Consider the following 15,687-nt stretch of genomic DNA (forward strand, 5'->3'; position numbering starts at 1 on the left):
TCTTTGAATCAGCAGTCAAAGATTATGAGGATCCTTACAGAAGAAGAAATAAAACGATGCACTCTCTCCAACCCAACAAGGCCTGTGGTGCCGATGGTGTTTTAAATGATCAAATATACAGACCACAAATTCAATTTGGCTATACTCAAAATTCTTCAACATGATCCTCACTGCAGGTATTTTCCCCCGATATTTGGAACCAAGGATGGATCACACAAATCTATAAAAATGGAGACAAATTTAACCCAAATTAGAGAAATTTGCATTAACAGCAAATTAGGGAACATTCTCTGCAGTATCATAAATAGCAGACTACATAATTTCCTTGATGAACACAATGTCCTGAGCAGAAGCCAGATTGGATTTTTACCAAATCACCACACAACAGACAACATTTATACCCTCCACACTAACTAACAAACAAGTCAACAACAACAGACCCATTTATACCCTCCACACTAACTAACAAACAAGTCAACAACAACAGACAACATTTATACCCTCCACACTAACTAACAAACAAGTCAACAACAACAGACAACATTTATACCCTCCACACTAACTAACAAACAAGTCAACAACAACAGACCCATTTATACCCTCCACACTAACTAACAAACAAGTCAACAACAACAGACAACATTTATACCCTCCACACTAACTAACAAACAAGTCAACAACAACAGACCCATTTATACCCTCCACACTAACTAACAAACAAGTCAACAACAACAGACAACATTTATACCCTCCACACTAACTAACAAACAAGTCAACAACAACAGACAACATTTATACCCTCCACACTAACTAACAAACAAGTCAACAACAACAGACAACATTTATACCCTCCACACTAACTAACAAACAAGTCAACAACAACAGACAACATTTATACCCTCCACACTAACTAACAAACAAGTCAACAACAACAGACAACATTTATACCCTCCACACTAACTAACAAACAAGTCAACAACAACAGACAACATTTATACCCTCCACACTAACTAACAAACAAGTCAACAACAACAGACCCATTTATACCCGCCACACTAACTAACAAACAAGTCAACAACAACAGACAACATTTATACCCTCCACACTAACTAACAAACAAGTCAACAACAACAGACCCATTTATACCCTCCACACTAACTAACAAACAAGTCAACAACAACAGACAACATTTATACCCTCCACACTAACTAACAAACAAGTCAACAACAACAGACAACATTTATACCCTCCACACTAACTAACAAACAAGTCAACAACAACAGACAACATTTATACCCTCCACACTAACTAACAAACAAGTCAACAACAACAGACAACATTTATACCCTCCACACTAACTAACAAACAAGTCAACAACAACAGACAACATTTATACCCTCCACACTAACTAACAAACAAGTCAACAACAACAGACCCATTTATACCCGCCACACTAACTCCACACTAAAACATATGATGTTATTAAATCAATGTTCACTAAAAACAAGTGTGTGGTTAAAATTGGCAACAAGCAAACAGACTTCTTCTCTCAGGGACGGGGAGTGAAACAGGGCTGTCCAATAAGTCCAACACTATTTAACATCTACATTAATGAATTGGCAAAAACATTAGAAGAATCTGCAGTACCTGGTATCACCCTACACAACACTGAAATCAAGTGTCTGCTGTAGACAGATGACCTGGTGCTGCTGTCTCCCACTAAGGAGGGTCTGCTGTAGACAGATGACCTGGTGCTGCTGTCTCCCACTAAGGAGGGTCTGCTGTAGACAGATGACCTGGTGCTGCTGTCTCCCCACTAAGGAGGGTCTGCTGTAGACAGATGACCTGGTGCTGCTGTCTCCCACTAAGGAGGGTCTGCTGTAGACAGATGACCTGGTGCTGCTGTCTCCCACTAAGGAGGGTCTGCTGTAGACAGATGACCTGGTGCTGCTGTCTCCCACTAAGGAGGGTCTGCTGTAGACAGATGACCTGGTGCTGCTGTCTCCCACTAAGGAGGGTCTGCTGTAGACAGATGACCTGGTGCTGCTGTCTCCCACTAAGGAGGGTCTGCTGTAGACAGATGACCTGGTGCTGCTGTCTCCCACTAAGGAGGGTCTGCTGTAGACAGATGACCTGGTGCTGCTGTCTCCCACTAAGGAGGGGTTACCATCCTAAAGAAAACTAATATAATGATATTCCAGAAAAGGTCAGGAAATCAGGATGACTAATATAAATTATATTTGGACACAGTTCTATTAGAACACACCAGAGACATATCTAGGACTAAATATCAGCAACACAGGAAGCTTCCACAGGGCTGTGAACGAGCTGAGAGACAAAGCATGAAGAGCGTCCTATAACATTAAAACCTCAATTCCAATTAGAATCTGGCTCAAAATGTTCCAATCAGTTATAATGGTCAACACAGACCATCCTGGCTGACCACAGAGGACAGGCTGGCTGGCCACAGAGGACAGGCTGGCTGACCACAGAGGACAGGCTGGCTGGCCAGAGAGGACAGGCTGGCTGACCACAGAGGACAGGCTGGCTGGCCAGAGAGGACAGGCTGGCTGACCACAGAGGACAGGCTGGCTGGCCAGAGAGGACAGGCTAGCTACCCAGAGAGGACAGGCTGGCTGCCCAGAGAGGACAGGCTGGCTGACCACAGAGGACAGGCTGGCTGACCACAGAGGACAGGCTGGCTGACCACAGAGGACAGGCTGGCTGACCACAGAGGACAGGCTGGCTGACCACAGAGGACAGGCTGGCAGGCCAGAGAGGACAGGCTGGCTGACCAGAGAGGACAGGCTGGCTGACCACAGAGGACAGGCTGGCTGCCCAGAGAGGACAGGCTGGCTGACCAGAGAGGACAGGCTGGCTGACCACACAGACCATCCTGGCTGACCACAGAGGACAGGCTGGCTGACCACAGAGGACAGGCTGGCTGACCAGAGAGGACAGGCTGGCTGACCACAGAGGACAGGCTGGCTGGCCAAGGGCTGGCTGACCACAGAGGACAGGCTGGCTGACCACAGAGGACAGGCTGGCTGGCCACAGAGGACAGGCTGGCTGACCACAGAGGACAGGCTGGCTGGCCACAGAGGACAGGCTGGCTGACCACAGAGGACAGGCTGGCTGACCACAGAGGACAGGCTGGCTGACCACAGAGGACAGGCTGGCTGACCACAGAGGACAGGCTGGCTGACCACAGAGGACAGGCTGGCTGACCACAGAGGACAGGCTGGCAGGCCAGAGAGGACAGGCTGGCTGCCCAGAGAGGACAGTCTGGCTGTCCAGAGAGGACAGGCTGGCTGTCCAGAGAGGACAGGCTGGCTGTCCAGAGAGGACAGGCTGTGCTCACTCTGCTCAAGGGGAGAGGTAGAGACAGAGCTGTATTTCCTATTAAACTGTGACAAAAACTCAGACCTTAGAGAATCTTTCTTTCCCCAAATTATTATTCAGTACAAAGAATTTGAAACTATGAAAGATGATAAGGACATATTCATTGGGTGAAAAGCCAGAATGTGCAGTTTGTCCTCCTGCCACAACCTGAGGGACAGACAGATATGTCCTCCTGTCTCAACCTGAGGGACAGCCAGATATGTCCTCCTGTCTCAACCTGAGGGACAGCCAGATATGTCCTCCTGTCTCAACCTGAGGGACAGACAGATATGTCCTCCTGCTACAACCTGAGGGACAGCCAGATATGTCCTCCTGTCTCAACCTGAGGGACAGCCAGATATGTCCTCCTGCTACAACCTGAGGGACAGCCAGATATGTCCTCCAGCCACAACCTGAGGGACAGCCAGATATGTCCTCCAGCCACAACCTGAGGGACAGCCAGATATGTCCTCCTGCTACAACCTGAGGGACAGCCAGATATGTCCTCCTGCTACAACCTGAGGGACAGCCAGATATGTCCTCCTGCTACAACCTGAGGGACAGCCAGATATGTCCTCCTGCTACAACCTGAGGGACAGCCAGATATGTCCTCCTGCTACAACCTGAGGGACAGCCAGATATGTCCTCCTACCACAACCTGAGGGACAGCCAGATATGTCCTCCTGTCTCAACCTGAGGGACAGCCAGATATGTCCTCCTGTCTCAACCTGAGGGACAGCCAGATATGTCCTCCAGCCACAACCTGAGGGACAGCCAGATATGTCCTCCTGCTACAACCTGAGGGACAGCCAGATATGTCCTCCAGCCACAACCTGAGGGACAGCCAGATATGTCCTCCAGCCACAACCTGAGGGACAGCCAGATATGTCCTCCTGCTACAACCTGAGGGACAGCCAGATATGTCCTCCTGCTACAACCTGAGGGACAGCCAGATATGTCCTCCTGCTACAACCTGAGGGACAGCCAGATATGTCCTCCAGCCACAACCTGAGGGACAGCCAGATATGTCCTCCAGCCACAACCTGAGGGACAGCCAGATATGTCCTCCAGCCACAACCTGAGGGACAGCCAGATATGTCCTCCAGCCACAACCTGAGGGACAGCCAGATATGTCCTCCTGCTACAACCTGAGGGACAGCCAGATATGTCCTCCTGCCACAACCTGAGGGACAGCCAGATATGTCCTCCTGCTACAACCTGAGGGACAGCCAGATATGTCCTCCTGCTACAACCTGAGGGACAGCCAGATATGTCCTCCTGCTACAACCTGAGGGACAGCCAGATATGTCCTCCAGCCACAACCTGAGGGACAGCCAGATATGTCCTCCAGCCACAACCTGAGGGACAGCCAGATATGTCCTCCAGCCACAACCTGAGGGACAGCCAGATATGTCCTCCAGCCACAACCTGAGGGACAGACAGATATGTCCTCCTGCTACAACCTGAGGGACAGCCAGATATGTCCTCCTGCTACAACCTGAGGGACAGCCAGATATGTCCTCCTGCTACAACCTGAGGGACAGCCAGATATGTCCTCCTGTCTCAACCTGAGGGACAATCCCATTTCCACTATTATTATTATTGCTGTGGGTCACACCATTTTTGTTATACGTATCCTTTGACAATATAAGTAATTTAACTTTCCATGTCAATAAAGTCTATTGAATTGAAATTGAATTGAAAATTGAGATGCAGAGGGGGAGAAGGACAGCGGGAGGAGAGTGAAACAGAGGGGAGAGAGAGAAAGAGTGGGGGAGACAGACAGAGAGGGGGGAGACAGACAGAGACACAGAGAGAGGGGAGACGGACAGAGAGGGGGGGAGGGAGGGAGACGGACAGAGAGACAGGGGAGACGGACAGAGAGACAGGGGAGACGGACAGAGAGACAGGGGAGACGGACAGAGAGACAGGGGGAGACGGACAGAGAGGGAGGGGGAGACGGACAGAGAGGGGGGGAGGGAGGGAGACGGACAGAGAGGGAGGGGGAGACGGACAGAGAGGGGGGAGGGAGACGGACAGAGAGACAGGGGAGACGGACAGAGAGGGGGAGGGAGGGAGACGGACAGAGAGGGGGGAGGGAGGGAGACGGACAGAGAGAGAGGGGGAGACGGACAGAGAGACAGGGGAGACGGACAGAGAGACAGGGGAGGGAGACGGACAGAGAGACAGGGGGAGGGAGACGGACAGAGAGACAGGGGAGACGGACAGAGAGGGGGGAGGGAGACGGACAGAGAGGGGGGAGGAGACGGACAGAGAGGGGGGGAGACGGACAGAGAGGGGGGGGAGACGGACAGAGGGGGAGGGAGACGGACAGAGAGACAGGGGGAGACGGACAGAGAGACAGGGGAGACGGACAGAGAGACAGGGGGAGACGGACAGAGAGGGGGGAGGGAGACGGACAGAGAGGGGGGGAGGGAGACGGACAGAGAGGGGGGAGACGGACAGAGAGGGGGGAGACGGACAGAGAGGGGGGAGGGAGACGGACAGAGAGACAGAGAAAGAAGGAAGGAAGGAAGGGGGAAGACGAACAGAGAGAGAGGGAGACAGGGGGAGACGGACAGAGAGAGAGAGGGAGACAGGGGGAGAGAGAGGAGGAGAGACTTTCTTACACACGCTATCAGCAAACCTCTGCTTGGGAATGTAGGAAAGTGTGTGTGTATTGTCTGTGTGTGTGTGTGTGTGTGTATTGTCTGTGTGTGTGTATTGTCTGTGTGTGTGTGTGTGTATTGTCTGTGTGTATTGTGTGTGTGTGTGTGTGTGTGTGTGTGTGTGTGTGTGTGTGTTCTCACCCTCCCAGTAGCGTCCACGTCCAGGCGTAAAGGGGGGGGGATGTTCCGTGGGCGGGGGCTGGGCAGGGGGGGCGTGGAGTCGACCAATCGCAAGTTGACTCTTTCCAGGTGTGTGGGGGAGGGCGGGTCGCTGTGGAGGAGGAGCGGCTTCAGCCCTCCAAACCCCTCCCCATCTGACCCTATTGGCTGGGCCAGCAAGTGGGAGGTACCCTGAGAGTGAACAAGGTGTCCCGTCCTGAGAGTGCGCACGTGTCCAAGCAGCTCGCCTCCAGCCCCTCCCCCAGCCCTCTGTAGACCAATCCCCTCCAGCGACTCCAGAGAGTGGGCGTGTCTCATGCTGTCCATCACCCATCTAAGCCCCACCCCTTCCTCTCGTTCCAGGAAGTCCGTACAGGTCCATCGCCCCCGGTGATAGGGTTCTCCGTGGCCCTGGCCCAATCTGACAACTCGGAACCTGGAGCACTGCCCCACAGCATCTTGGGAGTTGGATTTCCTCAGAGAGAGGGGAGTCGTCGGCTGGGAGAAACTTCCCTGCTGGTGGGAGGGGCCAGGCTGGGAGGAAGCAGTGGATTGGCTGGAGGACGGAGGGGAGGGATTTGATTGGCTAGAGGCCTGGGCAGGGGGCGGGGCTTCCCCAGAGCTCTGCGTGTAGTCTGACGTCACACTAGTAATCTGGAAGCCACTCCTCTTCTTCCCCCCACTCATCTAAACACAGAGACACACAGTGAGACCTGGATGTGTCAGTAGGGTTGGACTCTCTAAAACTATGAAAACAACAGTGTTGTCCTAACATCTATATAGTCCTCTGTCTGGTCTGGTCCTGTTGTCCTAACATCTATATAGTCCTCTGTCTGGTCTGGTCCTGTTGTCCTAACATCTATATAGTCCTCTGTCTGGTCCTGTTGTCCTAACATCTATATAGTCCTCTGTCTGGTCCTGTTGTCCTAACATCTATATAGTTCTCTGTCTGGTCCTGTTGTCCTAACATCTATATAGTCCTCTGCCTGGTCTGGTCCTGTTGTCCTAACATCTATATAGTCCTCTGTCTGGTCTGGTCCTGTTGTCCTAACATCTATATAGTCCTCTGTCTGGTCTGGTCCTGTTGTCCTAACATCTATATAGTCCTCTGTCTGGTCCTGTTGTCCTAACATCTATATAGTCCTCTGTCTGGTCTGGTCCTGTTGTCCTAACATCTATATAGTCCTCTGTCTGGTCTGGTCCTGTTGTCCTAACATCTATATAGTCCTCTGTCTGGTCTGGTCCTGTTGTCCTAACATCTATATAGTCCTCTGTCTGGTCTGGTCCTGTTGTCCTAACATCTATATAGTCCTCTGTCTGGTCTGGTCCTGTTGTCCTAACATCTATATAGTCCTCTGTCTGGTCTGGTCCTGTTGTCCTAACATCTATATAGTCCTCTGTCTGGTCCTGTTGTCCTAACATCTATATAGTCCTCTGTCTGGTCTGGTCCTGTTGTCCTAACATCTATATAGTCCTCTGTCTGGTCTGGTCCTGTTGTCCTAACATCTATATAGTCCTCTGTCTGGTCCTGTTGTCCTAACATCTATATAGTCCTCTGTCTGGTCCTGTTGTCCTAACATCTATATAGTCCTCTGTCTGGTCTGGTCCTGTTGTCCTAACATCTATATAGTCCTCTGTCTGGTCCTGTTGTCCTAACATCTATATAGTCCTCTGTCTGGTCCTGTTGTCCTAACATCTATATAGTCCTCTGTCTGGTCCTGTTGTCCTAACATCTATATAGTCCTCTGTCTGGTCTGGTCCTGTTGTCCTAACATCTATATAGTCCTCTGTCTGGTCTGGTCCTGTTGTCCTAACATCTATATAGTCCTCTGTCTGGTCTGGTCCTGTTGTCCTAACATCTATATAGTCCTCTGTCTGGTCTGGTCCTGTTGTCCTAACATCTATATAGTCCTCTGTCTGGTCTGGTCCTGTTGTCCTAACATCTATATAGTCCTCTGTCTGGTCTGGTCCTGTTGTCCTAACATCTATATAGTCCTCTGTCTGGTCCTGTTGTCCTAACATCTATATAGTCCTCTGTCTGGTCCTGTTGTCCTAACATCTATATAGTCCTCTGTCTGGTCTGGTCCTGTTGTCCTAACATCTATATAGTCCTCTGTCTGGTCCTGTTGTCCTAACATCTATATAGTCCTCTGTCTGGTCCTGTTGTCCTAACATCTATATAGTCCTCTGTCTGGTCCTGTTGTCCTAACATCTATATAGTCCTCTGTCTGGTCTGGTCCTGTTGTCCTAACATCTATATAGTCCTCTGTCTGGTCTGGTCCTGTTGTCCTAACATCTATATAGTCCTCTGTCTGGTCTGGTCCTGTTGTCCTAACATCTATATAGTCCTCTGTCTGGTCTGGTCCTGTTGTCCTAACATCTATATAGTCCTCTGTCTGGTCCTGTTGTCCTAACATCTATATAGTCCTCTGCCTGGTCTGGTCCTGTTGTCCTAACATCTATATAGTCCTCTGTCTGGTCTGGTCCTGTTGTCCTAACATCTATATAGTCCTCTGTCTGGTCTGGTCCTGTTGTCCTAACATCTATATAGTCCTCTGCCTGGTCCTGTTGTCCTAACATCTATATAGTCCTCTGCCTGGTCTGGTCCTGTTGTCCTAACATCTATATAGTCCTCTGCCTGGTCCTGTTGTCCTAACATCTATATAGTCCTCTGTCTGGTCTGGTCCTGTTGTCCTAACATCTATATAGTCCTCTGTCTGGTCTGGTCCTGTTGTCCTAACATCTATATAGTCCTCTGTCTGGTCCTGTTGTCCTAACATCTATATAGTCCTCTGTCTGGTCCTGTTGTCCTAACATCTATATAGTCCTCTGTCTGGTCTGGTCCTGTTGTCCTAACATCTATATAGTCCTCTGTCTGGTCCTGTTGTCCTAACATCTATATAGTCCTCTGTCTGGTCCTGTTGTCCTAACATCTATATAGTCCTCTGTCTGGTCTGGTCCTGTTGTCCTAACATCTATATAGTCCTCTGTCTGGTCTGGTCCTGTTGTCCTAACATCTATATAGTCCTCTGTCTGGTCTGGTCCTGTTGTCCTAACATCTATATAGTCCTCTGTCTGGTCTGGTCCTGTTGTCCTAACATCTATATAGTCCTCTGTCTGGTCTGGTCCTGTTGTCCTAACATCTATATAGTCCTCTGTCTGGTCCGGTCCTGTTGTCCTAACATCTATATAGTCCTCTGTCTGGTCCTGTTGTCCTAACATCTATATAGTCCTCTGCCTGGTCTGGTCCTGTTGTCCTAACATCTATATAGTCCTCTGTCTGGTCTGGTCCTGTTGTCCTAACATCTATATAGTCCTCTGCCTGGTCCTGTTGTCCTAACATCTATATAGTCCTCTGTCTGGTCTGGTCCTGTTGTCCTAACATCTATATAGTCCTCTGCCTGGTCTGGTCCTAACATCTATATAGTCCTCTGTCTGGTCCTGTTGTCCTAACATCTATATAGTCCTCTGTCTGGTCTGGTCCTGTTGTCCTAACATCTATATAGTCCTCTGCCTGGTCCTGTTGTCCTAACATCTATATAGTCCTCTGCCTGGTCTGGTCCTGTTGTCCTAACATCTATATAGTCCTCTGTCTGGTCTGGTCCTGTTGTCCTAACATCTATATAGTCCTCTGTCTGGTCTGGTCCTGTTGTCCTAACATCTATATAGTCCTCTGTCTGGTCTGGTCCTGTTGTCCTAACATCTATATAGTCCTCTGTCTGGTCTGGTCCTGTTGTCCTAACATCTACATAGTCCTCTGTCTGGTCCTGTTGTCCTAACATCTATATAGTCCTCTGTCTGGTCCTGTTGTCCTAACATCTATATAGTCCTCTCTGTCTGGTCCTGTTGTCCTAACATCTATATAGTCCTCTGCCTGGTCTGGTCCTGTTGTCCTAACATCTATATAGTCCTCTGTCTGGTCCTGTTGTCCTAACATCTATATAGTCCTCTGTCTGGTCTGGTCCTGTTGTCCTAACATCTATATAGTCCTCTGCCTGGTCTGGTCCTGTTGTCCTAACATCTATATAGTCCTCTGTCTGGTCCTGTTGTCCTAACATCTATATAGTCCTCTGTCTGGTCTGGTCCTGTTGTCCTAACATCTATATAGTCCTCTGCCTGGTCTGGTCCTGTTGTCCTAACATCTATATAGTCCTCTGTCTGGTCCTGTTGTCCTAACATCTATATAGTCCTCTGTCTGGTCTGGTCCTGTTGTCCTAACATCTATATAGTCCTCTGTCTGGTCTGGTCCTGTTGTCCTAACATCTATATAGTCCTCTGTCTGGTCCTGTTGTCCTAACATCTATATAGTCCTCTGTCTGGTCTGGTCCTGTTGTCCTAACATCTATATAGTCCTCTGCCTGGTCTGGTCCTAACATCTATATAGCCCTCTGTCTGGTCCTGTTGTCCTAACATCTATATAGTCCTCTGTCTGGTCCTGTTGTCCTAACATCTATATAGTCCTCTGTCTGGTCCTGTTGTCCTAACATCTATATAGTCCTCTGTCTGGTGCTGTTGTCCTAACATCTATATAGTTCTCTGTCTGGTCCTGTTGTCCTAACATCTATATAGTCCTCTGTCTGGTCTGGTCCTGTTGTCCTAACATCTATATAGTCCTCTGCCTGGTCCTGTTGTCCTAACATCTATATAGTCCTCTGCCTGGTCCTGTTGTCCTAACATCTATATAGTCCTCTGTCTGGTCCTGTTGTCCTAACATCTATATAGTCCTCTGTCTGGTCTGGTCCTGTTGTCCTAACATCTATTTAGTCCTCTGCCTGGTCTGGTCCTGTTGTCCTAACATCTATATAGTCCTCTGTCTGGTCCTGTTGTCCTAACATCTATATAGTCCTCTGTCTGGTCTGGTCCTGTTGTCCTAACATCTATATAGTCCTCTGTCTGGTCTGGTCCTGTTGTCCTAACATCTATATAGTCCTCTGTCTGGTCCTGTTGTCCTAACATCTATATAGTCCTCTGTCTGGTCTGGTCCTGTTGTCCTAACATCTATATAGTCCTCTGTCTGGTCCTGTTGTCCTAACATCTATATAGTCCTCTGCCTGGTCCTGTTGTCCTAACATCTATATAGTCCTCTGTCTGGTCCTGTTGTCCTAACATCTATATAGTCCTCTGCCTGGTCTGTCCTGTCTGTGGAGAACAGGACCAGACTGTATATACTGAACAAAAATAGAAATGCAACATGCAACAATTTCAACCATTTTACTGAGTTACAGTATCATATCAGGAAATCAGTCATATCAGGAAATCAGTCATATCAGGAAATCAGTCATATCAGGAAATCAATCATATCAGGAAATCAGTCAATTGAAATAAATAAATAAATTAGGCCACAATTTATAGATTTCACATGACTGGGCAGAGGCACACATAGGCCCACTCACACACATAGGCCCACCCACCCACATGGGCCCACCCACACACATAGGCCCACCCACACACATGGGCCCACCCACACACATGGGCTCACCCACCCACCCACCACATGGGCTCACCCACCCACCCACATGGGCTCACCCACCCACCCACCACATGGGCTCACCCACCCACCCACATGGGCTCACCCACCCACCCACATGGGCTCACCCACCCACCCACCACATGGGCTCACCCACCCACCCACCCACATGGGCTCACCCACCCACCCACATGGGCCCTGGGACAGAGACTATATAACATAAATTACATTCAATATTAATTTTTTTTGCATCTTAATGAAAACAGACAAACAATAACATGATTAATAATTATAATTTATTAATTGAACATGTATACAATATATATTTATTTCACCTTTATTTAACCAGGTAGGCCAGTTGAGAACAAGTCCTTTATTTAACCAGGTAGGCTAGTTGAGAACAAGTCCTTTATTTAACCAGGTAGGCCAGTTGAGAACAAGTCCTTTATTTAACCAGGTAGGCCAGTTGAGAACAAGTCCTTTATTTAACCAGGTAGGCTAGTTGAGAACAAGTCCTTTATTTAACCAGGTAGGCCAGTTGAGAACAAGTCCTTTATTTAACCAGGTAGGCTAGTTGAGAACAAGTCCTTTATTTAACCAGGTAGGCCAGTTGAGAACAAGTTCTCATTGACAACTGTGACCTGGCCAAGATAAAGCAAAGCAGAGCGACACAAACAACAACACAGAGTTACATGGTTACATGGTAATAAAGGTACAGTCAATAACACAATAGAAAAATCAATGTACAGTGAGTGCAAATGTAGAAGAGTAGGGAGGTAAGGCAATAAATAGAGGTGAAATAATTACGATTTAGCATTAATACTGGAGTGGTAGATGTGCAGATGATGATGTGAAAGTAGAGATACTGGGGTGCAAAGGAGCAAGAGGATAAATAACAATATGGGGATGAGGTAGTTGGGTGAGCTATTTACAGATGGGCTATGTACAGATGGGCTATTTACAGATGGGCTATGTACAGGTACAGTGATCGGTAAGCTGCTCTGACAGCTGATGCTTAAAGCTAGTGAGGGAGATATAAGTCTCCAGCTTCAGTGATTTTTGCAATTCGTTCCAGTCATTGGCAGCAGAGAACTGGAAGGAAAGGCGGCCAAAGGAGGAATTGGCTTTGGGAATGACCAGTGAAATATACCTGCTGGAGCGCGTGCTATGGGTTGGTGTTGCTATGGTGACCAGTGAGCTGAGATAAGGCGGGGCTTTACCTAGCAAAGACTTATAGATGACTTGGAGCCAGTGTGTTTGGCGTCGAATATGTAGTGAGGGCCAGCCAACGAGAGCGTACAGGTCGCAGTGGTGGGTAGTATATGGGGCTTTGGTGACAAAACGGATGGCACTGTGATAGACTGCATCCAATTTGCTGAGTAGAGTGTTGGAGGCTATTTTATAGATGACATCGCCGAAGTCGAGGATCGGTAGGATGGTCAGTTTTACGAGGGTATGTTTGGCAGCAAGAGTGAAGGAGGCTTTGTTGCGAAATAGGAAGCCGATCCTAGATTTAATTTTGGATTGGAGATGCTTAATGTGAGTCTGGAAGGAGAGTTTACAGTCTAACCAGACACCTAGGTATTTGTAGTTGTCCACATATTCTAAGTTAGAACCGTCCAGAGTAGTGATGCTAGACGGGCGGGCGCAGCGATCAGTTGAAGAGCATGCACTTAGTTTTACAAGCATTTAATTAAGAGCAGTTGGAGGCCACGGAAGGAGAGTTGTATGGCATTGAAGCTCATTTGGAGGTTAGTTAACACAGTGTCCAAAGAAGGGCCAGATGTATACAGAATGGTGTCGTCTGCATAGAGGTGGATCTGAGAATCACCAGCAGCAAGAGCGACATCATTGATATATACAGAGAAAAGAGTCGGCCCGAGAATTGAACCCTGTGGTACCCCCATAGAGACTGCCAGAGGCCCGGACAACAGGCCCTCCGATTTGACACACTGAACTCTATCAGAGAAGTAGTTGGTGAACCAGGCGAGGCAGTCATTTGAGAAACCAAGACTTTTGAGTCTGCCGATAACAATGCGATGATTGACAGAGTCGAAAGCCTTGGCCAGGTCGATGAAGACGGCTGCACAGTGCTGTATTTTATTGTTGGAGGTTATGATATCATTTAGGACCTTGAGCGTGGCTGAGGTGCAACCATGACCAGCTCTGAAGACAGATTGCATAGCGGAGAAGGTACGGTGGGATTCGAAATGGTTGGTGATCTGTTTGTTAACTTGGCTTTCGAAGACCTTAGAAAGGCAGGGCAGGATGGATATAAGTCTATAACAGTTTGGGTCTAGAGTGTCTCCCTCTTTGAAGAGGGGGATGACCGCAGCAGCTTTCCAATCTTTGGGGACCTCAGACGATACGAAAGAGAGGTTGAACAGGCTAGTAATAGGGGTTACAACAATTTTGGCGGATAATTTTAGAAAGAGAGGGTCCAGATTGTCTAGCCCGGCTGATTTGTAGGGATCCAGATTTCGCAGCTCTTTCAGAACATCAGCTATCTGGATTTGGGTGAAGGATAAATGGGGGAGGCTTGGGCGAGTAGCTGGGGGTGCAGAGCTGTTGACCGGGGTAGGGGTAGCCAGGTGGAAAGCATGGCCAGCCGTAGCAAAGTGCTTATTGAAATTATCGATTATCGTAAATTTATCGGTAGTGACAGAGTTTCCTAGCCTCAGTGCAGTGGGCAGCTGGGAGGAGGTGCTCTTATTCTCCATGGACTTTACAGTGTCTCAACTTTTGGGAATTAGTGCTACAGGATGCACATTTCTGTTTGATAAAGCTAGCCTTTGCTTTCCTAACTGCCTGTGTATATTGGTTCCTGACTTCCATGAAAAGTTGCATATTGCGGGGGCTATTCGATGCTAATGCAGTACGCCAGAGGATGTTTCTGTGCTGGTCGAGGGCAGTCAGGTCTGGGGTGAACCAAGGGCTACGTCTACTCTTAGTTCTATATTTTTTGAATGGGGCATGCTTATTTAAGATATATCTAAGAGAGACCAATGTTATTGTGAAGTGGTTACTGAATAAACTGAAGTTATATACATTCCACCAACAGCTGCCTCATTAAAGAACCCAACAATATACATTAAATAACTAGTGTGTTTCCCAGCGATCACTTCCTCTGCTTCACCCTCGTCACTGAATAATGGTCACCGTGACCTTTTTGAGCACCACAACTTGCTAATGGCCAGAGCCTAAAATGTTATTTTTGGTCTACCAGCCTTTTTTTTAAACCAGACAAATATTGTTTTCCAGTAAAATTACACACAAACTGGATGTGCTTTGTAATGTTTCTAAAACAATACATGTATTACTGGTGAGAAGTAATGTGGTATATTGTTGAATTTCTTTAAAAAAAGATTGCGAACAGAGTCTTTTAACCAAAATATGAGAAAAATGTTCACCTGCCCCTTTAAAGGGCGGGAGGTTACCGTGGTAATGCAAGTCATGTTTGTGCCTGTGAGATCAAGAGCCTGCTGACTAGTGTCTGCATTGCTTCTCTTCCCAGTTGAAACTCAAACATTGAAAATCAACCTAGCATCTGAAAAAATCATGTAAATAGCCAACAGTCTCACTTCAGTTTCAGGTAAATTAAACACATTTTTATGCCTGTGCTTCTAAAACTGTAGCTGTCACTCAGCTCTTCACATGCACTCAGCCCCCCGACCAGGCATAGTGACGCAGAAATACTTTGCACATTTTAGTGTGCATTCAGTTCCTGAATTCCACAGTAGCGAGCCATAGCCTACAGACAAGGAAAACGCCACAGCACCCGGCACAGGAAACCTCCGTGCCGGCGGACCACAGACAGGCATTCTAATAGAAAATCATCCCAATGTTGGGCAAATAGGCCTAATGTCATACATTTCCATAACCGAAATAGACCAGTGAACACATTGCTGTGCTTGTACGTGAATTATTCATACTTGATCAACTTTTAAGCTAAATGAGCCGTTTCATCAGCCTCGTCTGCGTTTAACATTTTAGTGTGAAACCTCTGTTGTT

General features: G+C 47.9%; 1 protein-coding gene across 2 annotated transcripts in view; it reads right to left on the reverse strand.

Moving 5' to 3' along the window:
- Positions 1-15,687, reverse strand: part of LOC106595244 (TSC22 domain family protein 4) — a 119,867-nt gene that overhangs the window by 92,276 nt on the left and 11,904 nt on the right. For both annotated transcript variants that reach the window (XM_045721397.1, XM_045721396.1), the window contains exon 2: positions 6,192-6,896. In XM_045721397.1, coding sequence (XP_045577353.1) covers positions 6,192-6,896 — 705 coding nt within the window. The remainder of the gene's footprint in view (positions 1-6,191; positions 6,897-15,687) is intronic.

Source organism: Salmo salar, chromosome ssa07 (assembly GCF_905237065.1).
Source record: "Salmo salar chromosome ssa07, Ssal_v3.1, whole genome shotgun sequence".
Lineage (NCBI taxonomy): Eukaryota > Metazoa > Chordata > Actinopteri > Salmoniformes > Salmonidae > Salmo > Salmo salar.